This window comes from Ursus americanus, chromosome 33, assembly GCF_024610735.1.
Source record: "Ursus americanus isolate L20-20 chromosome 33, mUrsAme1.1.p, whole genome shotgun sequence".
NCBI lineage: Eukaryota > Metazoa > Chordata > Mammalia > Carnivora > Ursidae > Ursus > Ursus americanus.
Window position 1 is genome coordinate 29675642 of NC_142159.1, and position 17304 is coordinate 29692945.

The 17304-nt window shown below is 61.3% G+C and overlaps 1 protein-coding gene across 1 annotated transcript in view; it reads right to left on the reverse strand.

The window, feature by feature from the left end:
- The window catches only part of PRKCZ (protein kinase C zeta), a 100651-nt gene extending 99454 nt beyond the window's left edge, over positions 1 to 1197 (reverse strand). Inside the window, exon 1 of the mRNA XM_045803458.2 lies at positions 896 to 1197. Within this exon, the coding sequence (XP_045659414.1) occupies positions 896 to 966 (71 nt within the window). The 5' untranslated portion in view covers positions 967 to 1197. The remainder of the gene's footprint in view (positions 1 to 895) is intronic.
- Positions 1198 to 17304: the final 16107 nt, after the last annotated feature.

Genomic DNA, 17304 nt, shown 5'->3' on the forward strand with positions numbered 1-17304 from the left:
AGCAGAGACGTCTACACGGCGCTCAGGGCGGAGGCAGGATCCTGCCTCGGGGCACCGCCCCACCATCAGCCGGGCGGCCCCGCGGCAGCCAAGTGCCCGGTGCTCCCCGGGTGGGGCCAAGCGCTCCCGGCCTCTGACCCCTGTGAGGTGCCCGCTCGCCCCATTTTACAGCGAGCAGGTCGAGTCCAGGGCGCCGCGCGCGGACGTGAGCTGATCAGAGTCCGAAAGACCCGGTCCCAAGATTTACAAGGACCCCCCCCCCCCACCCCGCCCCACTTCGCGCAACGGCGGGCTGCTCACTGCACCTAACCTTCTCCTGGGTCGTTAAACTTTTCTTAAATGGAAACCTCTATCCGGGTAAATTGGGAAAAGTTTAGGAAACCCTGATTTTTAAAACTCTGCCGGCAGTTTTCATTTGGCAAAAACTTCAGCCCTTGCAGGTCTGTGGCCCTAACGTCCAGCCCACTTTGCCGGCAATATCTCCGTCCTGTGCCCCAGGCTGTGGGCGCCTCCCGAGCCGCAACGCCCTTCCGGCGGGTCCGAGCCGAGGAAAACCCCGCCGGGGCGGGGAGGGACCGGCGCAGCCGCTAGCAACCGCAGCGCTCCGAGCCTGGGCGCCAGAGGACCCAGCGACTCCACCCTCCCCGCGAGCTTTCCCGCGAGTGACGTTCCAGGGCGCCTGGAGCGCCCGCCGCGTCCCGGGCCGCCTCTACGGCAACGGCGCGTCAGGACCTCCCGGGGCGCCCCTGGGCCCGGAGGGGCCTCGCCGTCCCCTCCCTCCCGCGCCGCAGTGGCGGCGACACGGTCCCCGACGGCAGGCGCGGTCCGGGCCGTCTCCCCGCGCCCGGCTCTGCCCGCGGCCCGCCGGCCCCGCCGTCGGGCGCAACGCGCTCACCCGCTGTAGTGCGCCTTCAGGCGGACGCGGCAGCCGCTCCCGTCCATCTTGGGGCCGGTCCTGCTGGGCATGGCGAGCTCCGCCGGCCGCCGTCAGCGCCGCGCCCTGGGCGCTCGGGCCATGGCGCGGGGACCCAGCGGCCGGCCGGGGCGCCAGGTGGGGCCGGCGGCGCAACGCGGAAGGGCGCACGCGGCGCCGGGACTCAGAGGCGTGGGTCCGGCCAACTCCGCGGAACTTGGGTGGCGGGCTGGGCGGGACAGGGGACACGGCCAGCGGGGACGCGCGAGGGGCGCGCACGGAGTCCCGGTGTCAGGCCTGGGGGCGGGGGTGCGGGGGGGTGGTCCGAACATGGCCGACCCGAGGCCCAGCGGGCGGCCAATCGGCGGGACGGGCGGTCCCGGGGCGGGGGCGGTGGCACCTGCGGCCAATGAGGGCGAGGCGGGGCCACTACCTGGGCCAATCCCCGGGGGTCCCCGCGGCGGCGACCCAATGGCTCCGCGCGGGGCGGACTACCTGTCGGGCGGGGCACGGCCCACCTGCGGCCAATGGAGGCGCGCGCGGCCCGGCTCTGCCCGGCAACCAGAGGCGGTGCCGGGTCGGCCCAGAGCGCAGGCCCCTGGGTGGAGTGGGCCCCCGGGGACCGTGCTTCCCAGGTGGGGCCCCTGCGCTGCAGCGCCCCGAGAACCTGTTGAAAATGCAAGCTATCTCGGGTGCCCCAGCCCACATTCACGGAATCGAAACTCCAGCAGTCTGTGCGAACAAGCCCTGGGTATTTCGGAGGTGAACGCGAGTCCGAGAGCCGCTGGTCTAGGGGACAGTGGGAAAGGGTCGCCGGTGACTTGAGGGGCGGGAGCAGAGCACTCAACCAAAATCACGGGGACGTCCGTCTCAGCTGCCCTCCTCCCCTTGCAGAACCCAAGATCCTATTGCACGGAAGTATTGTCTACACTAGCTGGCGGGTCCCTCTGTTCCAGTTCACTCCTCGGCCCGGACAGGGACACTGCATTTGCCCATGTCGCCCGTGACCTTCATTTCTGAATTCCCGAACTCCGTGGGTCTTAATAACTTGATCTGGACAGCGGCCTCTGAACACCCTCCACGGCCCCCAGGGGCCACATGCTGGTTGCATCAACGGGGCCCAGATCTGCGTTTGTAGGACCTCACCTGGGTACCAGGTGGGCACCGAAGACTGAGGTCTGCACTCCACTTGTCCGCCCCCTCCCCACACCACCCAGCTGGCAACCTCTGACCCGGGACTCCAGGCCTGGCCAAGCCTTCAGGCCTCACCTGGACAATGGGAAGGGCTTCCTGTACAGGTCACATTCTCATCCCCAGATGCTTCCTGGGAACCAGGCCCTGGGGTGAGCCTGGAGAACCAAGTGGACAGTCATGGTCACGGAACTCATATTCTCCCTAGAGATGGACCCAGAGAAACCTGTTGGAAGCCCACCTCTCACCTACTTAAAAGGCTGTCAGCTGTCCCTTGGTAAAACAACAAAAGGCTTGCCCCTCACACCCATCCGTTTCTCTGCTCCTCTTTACAACCAAACCGCCGGAGTCTGCAGCCTTCATCCCGGCTCTACCTCCTGCTACTTTCTCTTGAGCACCCCCCCCCCCCCACACACACACCTGCACTCTCATCACCAACTCCTATGTTTTGACTACTATGGTCAGTTCTCGGACTTTTTCTTGATTGACCCTTGGCAGTGGTCTGGCCCCTCCTAGAAGCTCTTACCCTAGGGCGGTGCTCTCTGCCTCTCCTGCTACTCTCCCCTGCATCTCCCTCTGCTGCTTCCTCCTGGTCTCACTCTTAAATGCCCCCCTCCCACCCCAGCATCTCATTTCCACTTAGGGCTCCAAACACCAACCTGAGCTAAATCGCTCCTCTGAACTCCTCCCCCCACCACACACACCTCCCATCCTAGCAGATCTCTCTCAGCTCAAAAACCTCCTTTCCCTCTTATACCCCACACGCCTCCGTCTGCAAATCCTGGCGGCTCCACCTTCAGCATATTTCCAGACTCCTACCACATCCCACCACCTCTGTTGCTACCACTGGTCCCAGCCACATCCTCTGTGTGTGGGTTTTTGCAGCAGCCTCCAATTTCCTTAAAAACATAAGTCGGTCCATGTCCATCGATCTGGTGTTCAAAACCCCCAGTGATGCCCACTATTCTCAGGAAAAGCCCATAGGTCCTATGGGATCTGGGGCCCCATTCCTTTCTGTCTTCATCTCCCACTGTCCTCATCCTGCCTCACTCCCCTCCAGATACCTGGCCACTTTGCTTCCCCTTGCCTCAGGGCCTTTGCACATGCTGGCATCCCTCTCCCAGAAGCACCTTTGCGCAGACCCACACTTCCTTTGAGTTTCCATTTAATATCATGCCTGTGTTCCTCTGCTCCCCCACTCCACCCTGTAGGTGATTCCTCCATGGCCCCAGCATGGGCACATAGAGCTCTGTGGCTGTCAGTTGGGCATGAAGGGGAGGGGGTACGAGCGTTTGCTAGGCCGGGGGAGCAGCCTGGTGCCCGTAGGGATGAGCGGGAGTCTGCCAGGTGAGCAGCACCAAGGAGGCAGTGTGTGGGATGCACCTCTCCCTGTGTGAGGCCCCTCGACCAGCCCGTGGGCGGCACTGTGGCCTTGTCCCCTTGACCGTCCAGACCCCAGCCCGGCACATGGCCTCAGGCGGTCCTGACTGGTGGAGAAGAGCGAGGTTGCGTCTCAGTGGACACAGGCCATCTCCGTATGGAGGGGGGGGTCCCTGACCCCCCCCCACAGCATCTCCCTAGCATTCTCATTCCCTGCCTCAAAGATGGGGAAGGAGGCAGCGAGTCCAGTTCCTGATGCCCTCTGCCCACTGCAGGGCAGGATGGGCCGGCGGATGTCCATCCCACTGTATTGCCATTTCTCTGACATGTCTCACCAGACACAACAGCCCGAGTCTGGCCCCTGAGCCCTTTCTAACCAGGGCAGCCCTTGCTGGGGTGGGAGATTCGAGTGTCCTGGTACCCTTGTGGGGACTGACCTCACCCGTGAATCTGAGCTGACATGCGGAACCTCTGTCCTGGAAACTGGCACCGGCGTCTGTACTGCTGCGCCCCCAGTCCTAGGGAGGGGAGTCGGGAAGAGAGCCTGAAGCCGCACAGCTTGGGGGGGGGGGGGCTGTGTTCTCCATTAGGGTTGGGGGAGGGGGAGAGGCCTATTCCAGGAGGAGGGCCAGGGGAAGGCTCCACCCTGAGTCTCTTACACATCCTGTCTCAGGCCAGGGCGAGGGCACAGGGGTCATCTGCAGCGCCCAGAAAACTTACCTGAGGCCTCCCAGGACTGCACTCGAGTGTGGAGGCCTTTGGCTTTTGTATCCTACCCCCCACCAAACAGCTCTGCACAACAGCAGATCCCCCTGCCCACCAGGCCTGTGGACAGTCTCCAGAGTGTGGGCAGCCACCTGCGCTGAGCACCCCCCCAACCCTTAAGGCCTCAAGGATAGAGGGCATAGTCCTGACAGGCAGGCGGGCGGCACCTGCGTCCTGACAACAGGCACAGGGCGTTTGTTCCCAAATTTTCCAACCACTCCCCACCCCACACGTGACAGGGGTTGGGACCCAGTCAGCATAGGCCACTGCCATGTCCCCATGGTGTCCGGGTGTCTGGCACATCGTGGAATGAATGAGGAAGGGAGTGAGTAAGTGGACACCCTCAGTATTGGCGGCACCAGGCCCCGCGCTGGGGGGCACTGGGAGGGGCTCCTGCCTCTCCAGTCTGCCAAGTAAGGGGGCTGGGGAGGGTGGGGCGGGGAGGTGCCCTTGGTCGCCCAAGGACAGACCTGCCAAAGGCCCTGGGGCTGAGGGCAGGTCCCTTCCACCTCTCAGCTGCTTCTGTGTTTCCCAACTCTCCCTGCAAACACCTCACGTGCTTTCATGATGACACTTATTTCCAGAATGAAAAAATACAAGGGTGTGGGCTTTTTAAAAGGGTTTATGAAAGTGACAGAGGCTTGCTGTAAATCTCAATATCACAGGAGGGTGTCGGGAGAAGGGAACGCTGCTGCCCTGCCTCCCTCATCTCCCGACAAACCCCACTGGGAGGGTGTCCCTCTCCTGTCACTTGGGACCCCAGAGCAGGTGCAGAACTGGTTGGGGGGAGGATGGCCAGGCCCCACCTAGCTCACCCTCTGATTTCCTTCCATGAGTGTTCTTTATGAGGATGCTCTCAAATGATGTCAAGATGCTTTAGGGGAGGGTGAAAGCCAGGAGGACTTTATGCTCCATGACATTCATCAGACACAAGCGAAGGCCTCCATGGGGGTTCCTCCCAATGAGACCTTCCTGCAGAACCGCACCCAGGGGGCTGTCTTCCTCACCAGACCTCACGGACAGCATTCATGCCAGCTTGGTGCTGCCCAGAAAGAAGTGGCTGTCAGGGGCTGGCATCTCCGGCAGCCTGGGGGGTGGGGGGCCCCGGTCCTCCTGCCAGGTGCAGGACTGCCCCAGGCTGTGAGGACCACAGCAGAGTGTCAGGAAGCCCAGGGCGTGTGCTGGGCACATTGTTGGGGGAGGGGCGGGGCAGCAGGTGTTTCCTTTCTTTGTCATAGATCACGGGATTTGGAAAAACTGGTTCAAGAGACAACATCCACTTCACTCGCTCATTAATTTGTTCAACGGGTGTCGACCAAGGGCCTACTGGGTGCCAGGATACAGTGGGGATTCAGCCAGACATGTGGCTCTGTCATGGAAACCGCACACCAGTGGGGAGATGGGCCACTGTCATTGGTCACACAGACATGGCAGTTTGTTGGAGAGAGCCGGGTCCGACCAGGTCCCTGGGAGAGCGTCTGGTGATGGGACGGGGATGTGTGCGGTGAAGCAGGAGAGCAGGACGGGCAGGTTGGGTGGCTCCTGCAAAGGCTCTGTGGCCCCAGGGAGCAGGGTTGTCTGGAGGTGTTGGGAGAGGCTGCAGAAGCTGCTGGATCAGACCCCAAGGGGCCTCCAGGGCCATGTTGAGGAGGGTGGGGAGCCAGTGACAGGGCCCTGGGAGCTTCCAGAAAAGGTTGCTCCATTCCCTGGGCAAGATCCTGCCCAGAGGGCAAGGGAGAGAGGTATGTCTTCCTCTCCGTGGGCTTCTGGGCCGGGGTGTGCATCCGTCTCCGTGTGTGTCTGTGTGTGTACACTGTGTGAGTACCCTAATGCGGTGTCTGAATCTCGTGCTTGTGTGTCTCCGTGTTGATGTGTCTGAGGCATTCGCCTTCATCTGTGTGCCAGTGAGCAACGTATTCCCTCTCTGCTCCACAGTCACCGTTTCCTACCTGTGAGTATGGATGGCATTCCTGCAGGACGGGGGGGGGGGGTTCTCGCTCTAGGCACTGCTGACACTTGCGCAGATCATTCATCACAGCGCGGCGAGCCTCTGCACGGCAGGTGTCTGGGCACCTGTGCGGGGAGCCCGGAGCGCCTGCCCTCCCGCGTCAGCGCAGTGCTGCGCTTTCCCAGCAGAGGGCGCCGGAGGGACACGGCTGGAGGAGGGGCGCCGCTCGCGGTAGAGAGCCCAGGTGGGCGGCGCTGTGGGCTGTGGGCTGTGGGCATCTTGGCGTCCCCCACCCCCCGCCCAGGAGGCACCCCAACTCCAGCCTGGGCTGAAGCTCCCCCTCAGCCCCAGGGTGTCCGGCCTGTCTTCTACCTGCGGTCACTGTCCACAGCTCAATCGCCCGTTATATTAAATGGTCCCTGCTCCAAATCCCTGGCTGGACCCGGGTGGGTCGGGTCTGCTTGCGCAGGAGCGCGTGTCCGTGTGGCGTCCCGGCGGGGTTCCCGTGCGTGTTGCATGTGCGCCTTTGCGTATCGTGTTTCTGTGTGCACGCATTGGAACAGGTGCTGGGAGAGGCCTTGTCTGGCAGGGGCAGGAAGCACGGAGGGCGGAAACAACCACACGGGACACTGGCTGCTCAGAAGACTGGATGCTGGTGTGCCAGCAGCTTCCCGCATTCAACTGGCTGTCACAGGGAGGCCTGCGGTTGCCATTGTCCCATTGTGCGAGCGAGGACGGTGAGGCACCAGCACCCCTGCCCCTGGCAGGATCCCTAGGATGTGGGCATCATAAGCCCATTCTCTGAATGAGGACACTGAGGGTCTGGGTGGCCCAGTGCTTCGTCCGGGGTGGCAGGGCTGGCAAGGTGCAGGGCCGGGATTGCCCGGGCCCACGGGGACACTCTCCACATCTCCCTCTTTCCTGCTGGGTATGTCCAGGGTGGAGCTCCTCTCCTTGGGGCTCAGGACAAGCCACGGAGGGGAAAGGCACTTCCCCTCCTGGAAAATGGAGTCTGTCCCGCTTTCGATCCCTTCAGCTGCCTGAGATTATATTTAAACCCCAAGCAAGCCTGACATGCGTCTGAGGAGGCCACACCCGAAACCACGGTCACCATGGCAATGCCACTCCGTGGGGGCTGTGTGTGGGCGCTGTTTTAGCCACAAGCAAGCCATAGTTAACTACAAGCATCACGGGGAGACACAGGGACAGAGCGAGACAGGTCCCCAGCTGCTTGGCTGAGCCCCTTGTCTGTCCGCCCAGGCGGGAGCCTGTCCACGCCCAGCCACGGGTGTCAGGACACGAACTGGGTGTGGTGCCTCCACCTTGCTGAGCCTGCCCTCCACAGTCTTCTTTGCCTTTTACTCAAAGACTGAGATTGGGGCCCCCCCGGCGGGCCACAGAGCCTGGCATTGTGAATTCACCGTCCCAGGGTCAGGCCAGCGCCAGGCTTCCAGGCCGCCATGGTATCCAGTCACCCTGTCCTGGGACGGGATTGGGGGGAGGTGCGGCCGGGACCACCTTCTAGAAAGCAAGGTGACGATATGCATCCAAAGTCTTTGGGTCTCATCATTCCACTTCTGGAAATCTGTTGTAAAGGAAGAACTGGAGATGCAAACCTCGTGTGTCCCAGACATAGGCCCTGATAGTTGCAGGATCAAGGGTGGCAGGTGATGCGGCTGGCTGCAGAGTGGAGGCAAAGTCCACCGCAGGCCCCGTGGGACCTTTGAGAGCTAATTTTGCACACAGACACATGCACACGTGGGCTCACACTCACTCAGGCCAGGCAGGAGAGGCTCTGCCGGGACAGAAGGAGGCAGGACCCCTGCCGGTGGCCCCAGCGAACCAGCAGATGGCCCAGCAGCCTGGCCGTGTGCAGGCGCTTGCCTCGTTGGAAAGCACCCCAGCATCCCCAAGCTGGGAAAAGATGCCCTGGGACCTTGTCATCCACAGCCAGAAGCCTCCTATGGGCAGGGCCCAGGCTGCCATCCCCAGAGGTGACACACAGCCCTCGCTGACCCCTGACAGCCCCTGTCAACCCCCAGTGACCCTTGCCCGGGCAGGACAGCTGGAGTTGACAAACCGCTCTCAGGACAGGACCTCATCTAATTCCTGCAACACCCACGGGGGGAAGCATGAAGGCTTTGAGAGAAACAGCACCAGACGGGTGACCATGGCAGGTACCCTGGTGTCTCAGCGCACCTGTCCACCTCCGGGGAGCCCCGAGATCTGTGTGTTCAAGGTTGATCTGATGAGACCAGGCTCCAGGAGAAGGCACCGGTGTGCCTGACCGTTCCTGGGACTGCCGCTGGGTCGGCAGCTGCTCCAGGGCTGTGCCTGGGGGTGACCTCGGCACCTGGGGAAATGTAGGCCATCCCAGGCTAAGGATGCGAAGCCCGTGGCCCCCCCAGCTGGATGCTTGTGCACCTGGGCCCAGTGGGGGAGGGACCATCCTGAGAGGGGCCACCAGGTGTTTTAAAATGGAGTGGTATGTGCAGAGATGAGGCCCTTTTGGGGTGGAGCCTGGTAGCCTGGCTCAGGAGGACAGGAGGCACTGGCCTGGAGACACTCGGGACACAGGGAAGTGGGATCCGTGGCCAGGAGTCATTCCTTGGCTTGCTGGGTGTTCACCTGTGAGTGGGGGTGACCGGGGAAGGCAGAATACTGACTCAGCTCTCAGGAAATGGCAGACAGTTTCTGTTGCTGTCATGGCCCTTCCGTTTATCCGAGCGTGTATCAACCCAAGGGGCACCATTGACGCCACCAGGTCCCAGGCAAGATGGGGGCTGCCAGCCGGCCCCAGGGAACCCCCTCTGCTGGGGCAGCCTGGGGCAGCTCTCAGCCCCTCCCGCGGAGACTCAGCAGGGACAGTTTGGCGTCCGAAGCCACCTAACCCGGAGGGAAGAGCTCGTTGCCTCTGCGGCTTTACATCCAACGTCTCTGGTCCTCCTCTCGAACCCTGTGCACTCAGCAGCAGGAAAACAAACAACTTCAATTCTCATCTGAACCACTGATTCAAACAGCCTCCTAGGTTCTGTTCTGTCTCCCGCGTCCCTACGTACTTGCCTCCCTCCACAAAGATGTCTGGGTGCGGTGGGAAGGGACTGATGTGAACTCAGACCCTCGCTGGGCTGGCCTGGGGCGAGCACGGTGACAGCAGGCAGCTCCGACCAGGGCATCCTGTCTACACCCACAACTGAGGAACTTCCTGGGAGGACTGTGGCCCTCCATGGTGCAGAGGCTGTCGAAGACAGGACAGTCCTGGTTCAGAGACGAAGGACCTCACTGCTCCCGGCAGAGAGTGGCATGAACATCGGTGAATTTGCATCAGGCTGCGTGCCCCCGAGTCCCACAGGAGAACACGGGGGTCCCAGGGGGGCCCTGTACATGCAGTGGTTCCATGACAGGAATCGAACCCTGACCTCAGGGAACCCAGATATTTCCTAATGGACAAATGGGCAGGAATGCCCTTTCTCGGGAGGGAGATAATTCCAAACTATTCCTTCAACAAACCTCCTTGAAGAGAGTCTGGAACAAAAGGCAGCTGGCATCGTGCCAACAAGATGTGCAGAAACAGAGAGACTTATGGAAAACTGCCTCCCAGCGGGAATTTGGGATGCTGCTTCCTGACCTGGCAGGGCCCAGCAGCCCACCCAGAAGGTCCCGGCTGACTCTTCCAAGCCTCTGCCTGGTCATACTCAGCCCAGGTGGAGCCCCAGCCTCTGTGCTGGGGTCATCCCGCCTCAGCGGACCCAGGGCAGGCACCCCAGAGGCTCCAGAGAGCAGGCTGGACAACTTCACTGGCCTGTCCCCACTGTCTGACCCCACCGTGCTCCCCCCTCCCCGGAACTGAGTTCAGAATGGGAGCAGGTGTGCCCTTGACGTATGTCCCGTCTCCATGAGCAGCACACATCACGAACCATTCTGGTAAACCAGCTGTCTGAAAAATCAAAGCGCCGATTATAGTGTCTACCAAATTCTCAATAGTGTGAGGTCACTGAACCTGGATGGATGTGCGGTCAGCTCCTGTGAGCCTGTGGGAGCCCCCTTCCCCCTCCACCCCTGTATGCCTTCTTCCTGCAGCAACCTCCCCCCGCCCCGGGGCCAGGAGATGTGGCCCTTCCCCATTTGTCATGACCAGTCCTACCCACCCCGCCCCCAGGACAGCAGACCTTGGGGCCTGCTCTACAGCACACTGAGGAGTAAATCTGAGTCTCCTAGAGTTGCCCTTCCGACATCTAACGGGAGCTGAGAGAGTTTAGGAAATTTCCAAGGCACAGCCAGGATTGTGAGGCTATTCTGGCTGCAAATCCTATGTTGAATATCTAAACCCAAATACTGACTGTGGCCTTCTTTTTGCATTTCGTCTTTAACAAGGCTAACCACCCACCAGACCAGGCAGGTGGGTACCTCGGGCCGACCAATAAGAAGTAATAGCCCTTGGTGAGTGCTGTGAACCACCCGGCACGGTTCTAAGTGCTTTCGATTCCTTAGGCTCCAGGTTAACTCCCCCAGCTGTCTGTACCATCATTACCCCATTCTACAGAGGAGGATGTGGAGGTCCTGGGCTGGGAAGCAACTTGCCCGAGGTTATACAGACAGAAGTGCTACCGCACCAAACAGCCTAGCTTCAGAGCCCACACCGCTACCAACCATATCACAGGACTTAACCAAGGGGAAGTCGTGCTCAGAAAGGCCAAAGAGAGGGAAAAGACATTTATCGCCCCTCCCCAAATGTCTACATCTCTTATACTGAAAATCCCTAGCCTCTTGCTCAGAGATGCTTCTGCTGCCCCGGGCCGTGTCCCTGGCTTCACCTCTAATTTCGGGGCAGCAGGGTGGGCAGTCCTCAAGCACACGGGCAGTGTCTTATCTCCAAAGCTCTCCTTGTCTCCATCACTGTTCTGCCCCAGGACCTTCTCCGACCTGCTCTGCCCAAGGCAGCCCGAAAGGAAGGGAAAACGAACACCCCTTAGGACAACCATCGACCACTGGGGTATGGGAATCCACCCTTAGAAGGCGGTTCCATATGGCTGCTCAGGGGGTCTCCAGAGAGGGGCAGACAACACACCCATTCGTGTGAGCTGCCCCGAGTACCCAGCCAGCTCAGGAACACAGACCCCACGGCTTTTTTCCTCCTTGCCATCGCTCCCCACTGGCTCGCTGCCACCTCCTGGGCCCCTTCTCAGGTGACCACAGGCACTGCAGTGGTCAGGTGCTGGGCGTGAGGGAGGGGCTGGCTCTCTCACTACTACGATGACAGCAAGGGCGCCTGCTGGCGGGATGTGGGGTGGTCCCCAGCCTGCAGAGCTGTGTGCCGTGCAGAGCCAAGTAAGGCTCGCTGGGAAAGCCAGACTTTCTCCCCGGCATTGAAGGAAGCCTGGCTGCCTCCAGCCAGAGGGCAGATGGTGCTGAAAATTAGGCCAGAGGTGCAGCATAAGGGTGCGAGATCCCAGAGATGAATGAAGGGCAACCTTGACAGGTCCCCTGTGCTCAGATCCCCAAACCCCGAGGCCTGGTTTAGGGTCATGGTGAGTGAATTCACCTAGGAGTCTTGTCCTTCCGTTTCATGTCCCGTTTGTTCGCGGAGAGGACGTTTGCCTTGTCTGGATTCGCAGAATATACCCCATCTGAGGTGGAGATCTTGCAAAACGATTCCTGTTGTATCCGTTCCTGTCGCTGCTGTAACAGGTGACGGCAGACAGGGCTTCCAGCCACGGGACTTCACTGCGTCCCAGGCTGGAGGCCAGGAGTCTGACAGCAAGGTGCCAGCAGCCGGGGTCTTTCGGGAGGCTCCAGGGGCCATGTGGTCCTGGCCTCTCTCCAGCTTCTGCTGTTGCTGGCAGTCCTCGGGGCTCCTTGGCCTAGAGACACACCACTCCCATCTCTGCCTCTGTCTTCACACGGCCTTCTTCTCTGTGTCCCTCCGCGTGTCCTCCCGTAAAAGGACACCAGTGGTTGGATTTAGGACCCACCCTCAACCAGGAGGCCCTCATCTTAACCTACATCCTAATTACATCTTCAGAGACCCTACTTCCAAATGGCATCACATTCACAGGACCAGGGAGGAGGACTTAACAAAACTTTCAACCTGTTACACTCGTCCTCTTTGGAATCTGCCCTGCTTCCCTCCCTGCATCCAGACCAACAGCTGGGACCGAGCTCGGTCTGGGCAGGGACACCGAGGACCACACTGAAGGGGATAGCTTACCCCCAGAGGGACTGAAGCTCCTGGCTGATATGTACCGGCAGGAACCTAAGGTCAAGCACGGAGCGGGCCTGAGGACTGTTGGAGGGGTGTGTGGAATGTAAGGCTGGGCAGGGGAGAGTTTACTGATGGGGGCATTCGCCTGTAACTAAGCATTAACACCCCAGCAGAGTGGAGCCAGCCCCGACGTGCTTGGGGTGCCTCTCTGAAGCTGGGCCGATCTACGTGAGGCAGAGACACTGACACATCTTTGGAAGGGTACGAGGAATGGGCCCAAGGCTGGAGGCGGGGAGGGTGGGGGCCACAGGAACCACCGGCTTACCGGGTTCCGAGGAGGGCCTGGAAGACACGCCTTTCACTGAAGCAACAAGAAAGGGTACGGGTGTCGCCAAGAAGCTCCGTGATGGCAGATCTGCTCGGCCAGTGTTAACAGGAGGAACGCTGCTGTGGGAGCTGCCACAGGAGAAGGATGACTGCACAGAATGATCGGGGCCGAGGCGGGGTCGTTACGGCAACGGGAAGAGGGTCTGGAAGGAAACCAGGCGCCTGCGGGAATCCGTGGTGCTGGCTCGTGGACCACAGCGGCCCCGGTGGACGCACGAGCAGCTCACTAGGGTACCCCTTGACTTGCAGGAACAGGAACGACCAAGTGCAGGGGCGCAGAAGGCTGATGTCAACGGCCGCGATGCTAAACGGGGTCTCCTTTCTGGATGAGCCGGTTCTCTGTCCAGACCCCAGCTGTGCAAGAGAGGCTGGGTGTCCTCACAGAAGGGCCCGACGCTGCACACACGCGTACATGATACAGACCCCTGCAGAGTTTTCCTGCCGCCATTCAGGGGAACTCTGCTCCAGACAAAGGACACCCACAATCTCGAAGGAGTTTGGGTACAGGGTGTGAGTTGACAATGATACCAAGAGACCCAAAATGTCAAAACTGGCCCCCAGGTAGCACAAAGGCTTATGGATGTCGATGATAAATGGGGTCCTGGCCCAGGTCCCCCTCGGTGGGTTTGTGGACGCATCCTGTGGTCATCCCCCGTCCCCACGCTCCTCATGGGTGGACTTATTTGGCAACTGCCAGAGTCCCCTCGTGTTTCCCTGTCCTGTGGGGCGAGCACCCCGTGCTAGAGAAAGGCCAGCCACAGTCTGAAGCTGCCCTCATCCCCTGGCAAAGAGAGTGACTCAGAAGTACGCCTCCTTCCAGGTAAAGCACAGAGGTTAAGGCCAACCTCAAAGACACAGAGAATTCGGGAGCAGTGCGCCCTCATACTCCCTTTCGGTCTGCTGGCGCAAACAGCACGGCCAGGTCGGGTGCAAGCTTTCCTGTCTGTTGGGCCTTCTGCTTGGAAGTCCAGTGGTGCTCGAGAGGCCTGTGGTGGGTCTCTGCCAAGCCCCTGTCAAGAGTGTCACGGAAGGGTCCCTAGGATTCTGCAGCAAGGCCACACCAAAGAACTGTTTGCCCCATGAAAAGCAGCTCCCAAGATGAGACTGGGTCCTGGCACCAACCGGGACCACGGCACCTGACCACGGGACGTGGAGTGGTGATGCTCCCAGAGCTGCCTGCCACGGGCATTGCTAAGTGGGCACAGTGGCGGTCCGGCGGGCCGTGGGAAGCATCATTTGGCTTAGGACCGAGTCTCGAGGGTCAAAGAGGTACATAAAAGTGTTCTCCCATGGCTTCGACACCTCCCCCTGAGCTGAAATCTGTGGCCTCGTGTGGGGTGGGGTCCCTACAATCAAGTGACAGAGGGAAGCTGCCTCCGCCCTGGTTCATAGACGTGCCAGCTTGACACGTTGGGCAAAGGTGACAATGGACCGTCGTGCCGTCCTGCCCCACGGCGGCGTGCCCGTCAGGAACCGTGGCGAGTGGAAATCCTCCAGGGCCAGAAATCCCAGAGGGATGCTTGCTTTTCAGTTTTGCAGGGTTCACCTCTCGGGGCTTCCACACCCGTGGCACAGAGTGGGTCTCCGCAGTGACACGCGTCCGGCGAGGGCCAGGTGGCCGAGGCTCAGCCCGCGGGACCAGGCTGTGCGTCACTGCGCCAGGCGGCTACCGAAGCAAGCAGAGGTGCTGGGCGGGCACAGACGGGATGGTGGGGGACAGCATGCCTCTCAGGAGCACCTGCAGCCGCGGGGACGGACCGCGGCTTCTTGTGCTCGCTGGCCTTGTCTTTGTGGGCGGCGCCGTGACAGCCACCACCCTGGAGAACCAGAGATGAACTGAGCAGATGCGAACACTGCAGGGATGACTTCCCCCCTGCCGTGGTGCTGGTGCCGCAGCCCTTGCACTGCACCTGCCGCAAGCAGCAGCCCCTCTAGAACTTTCCACGGTGCCGCAGGGCTGCCCTGGGCTTGCAGGCAGGGTGGCCCTGGGGTGGCAGTGGGTGATAAATGCCCCAGCCCCTCATTCCTCAAAAGGACAATTCAGAGGTGTGCTCCACTTGCTGGGCAGGGCTCCCCAGTGGCAACGGGACTCGAGTGCCCCAGGCTGTAAGGCACCTTGTCAGCTTTTCCTACTTCTTCCACTCCTGCCTCTGGGACATCACCCCCTATACTGGGAAACAGTGTCCCCCCCATTCATGCCTACCCAGTCCTTATTTGGAAATAAGATCTTTACAGGCACTGCCCCTGACCCTCCGGACTTGGGGAGGAGCTGTCCCAGCTCTCAGGGAAGCAGCTCAAGTCTGCACTGGCAACGTACATTCCAGCCTCTGCCAGAGACAACAGACAAGGAAGCCACCAGCCCCCCAAAACTGTCCCTGCTGTGATGAGGCACATCCGGAGGCAGCCCCCCCCCCTCCGCCCAGATGCCTCTGACACAGGAACGGCTGTCATCCCCTTCCCAAGCTGGCCCCTCTCAGCTGCAAACCTTGATCCGCCCCGGCCTTCAATCTGCCCATCTCATCACCACCGGAATAGAACTCCGCGTTTAAAAAGCACCAGCCCTTCCCGTCCCTTTTTCTGGCCCTGTAAATATGTGGGCAGAAATAGCAGCCTGCAGGCTGGAGGGAGTGATTGCTGGTTGCGGAACCAGGCGAAGGCTCCTGCCCGGGTGGGCCTCGCCGCGTGGGTGCCCGAGGCCGTCACAAAGGCCGGCTTTAAATAGCTCCTTGTGGGTTTATGTGCAGCAGAAAGAGGGCAGCCGGCAAGCTGCAGGGAAGGTGAGGACAGGCAGGCATGGGGGCAAGGTCCCGCACCCAGGTGAGCCCAGCGGCTCCATGAACCTCGAACCTACCTGCACACCCTCTGGAGGCCCAGGGGTGGAGCTGACCCTACCTGGCCTTCCTCGGTGGAACTCAGAGCTTGGGACAGGACCCTGGCTGCCTCCAGGGTTGGGGAGGGCGGGCAGCCTTGAGCCCAGCCCGGAAGCTTCAGGCGCCATCTGTGGCTTGAACACCCTCCCCCAGGCAGTTCTTCCAGGTTCCGGGGAGGAGGGGGCAGTGGCCCTGCATGGGAGCATGCAGACAAGAAGGTGCTGAGGGGGCAAGGGAGAAAGGGGCCGCTGCCCTCCAGCATCACGTCCTTGTTGGTGGAGTTGGCCAGGCTCAGCTCCCCCCAGCACCCCTGCTGTCCTGAGGCAGCCGAACCCCAGCTGACCCAGATCCATGCTCTGCTGCTCATCAGCCGCCTGCCCCCCCCCCGCCTGCCCCCACTTGTCCCCCGCTGTCCACTCCACGTGCGCTTCTGGTTCCATTGGCTCCTGGAGGTCTTGCTCCTTGGCCCGTCCCACCCCCTGGGATGACCCTGCCAAGCTCTGCAGCCCAGTCCTTGGAGAGGTGACAAAGTGGCAGCCTTGTACCAGGAGGAGTCTTCAGGAGGTGAGGGGCCTTGGAGCTGGAGGGGAAGGGGGAGGGGGAACTGGAGGGGGAGGGGAGGGGAGAGGGAGGAGGAGGGGGCTCTGAAGGTTGTGGAAGTGCAGCTGAATGTAGAGGTGGGGGTAGAGCCGTGGAGGGGGAGCGAGGGCTGGAGGGGGAGGGAGACCTGGAACTGGAGGTGATAACCCTGGGTTGTGGTTTGGGTAGGTGGGCCAATGCCCTCCTGTGCCCTTCACAGGGCTGGGTCTTTTGGGAAGCAGCTACCCTGCACGGCTTTGCTGGAACACCTGGACCCCAACGGTCACTCTGCCAGCTAAGCCGTTTGGGAGTAAGCATCCTCCAGCATCCTGTCCCCACGGCCTCAAGGCGCTGCAGACCTCTGGGCAGGCTGTGCAGCTGGAGGCGGCTGGCAGGGCCGCCTGATTCAGTCTGCTTCACGCAAAGTCACCATCATGCTCCCTTGAGGCGGCTTGGGGGGCCCACCAGGAGGGGCACCACGGGGCCAGCTGGGCAGTTGCCTGGCCCCCATCTTGACCACAGCACGGCGTGCCCATGGGTAACTTCGGCCACCGGAGCGGGCTGTCCGGGCTCTGCGGCGACCACTGCTCCTCTCACTGCCGGCTTCCGCTGCCTCTGAGCGAGATGACTTGCTCTGCTTTGATGCCATGGAAAATCTGGACCCCCTTATTCGGATCTCCAGTGACCAACAACCCCGGTCACCCTGCTGCAACCTTGTCACCCCACATCCGTGGTGGCAGCAGAGATGAGAAGGGGCTGAGTGGTGTTTGTGGGGACTCAGTGGCCTCCCTCCGCCCATCAGCACGTCTGAGAAGACAGCATAGTGGGACCACGGGACCTCTGGCCATGGGACCAAGAGACCAAGGTGGGGTGTGACTCCTAGAGCTTCTCCAGGTCCCTGCACCTCTGCCCCTCCCACTGACGTCCAAGGACGTGGCCACATGGCTCGCCTGTGGGACACAGCTCTAAGCCCCTCTGTCCCGAGAGCCCGGGAGACCACAGCTAGAGGACGACTCTCCTGTCAGCGACCACACGGCCACGGCTCAGCTGCAGCAACAGAGAACACAGC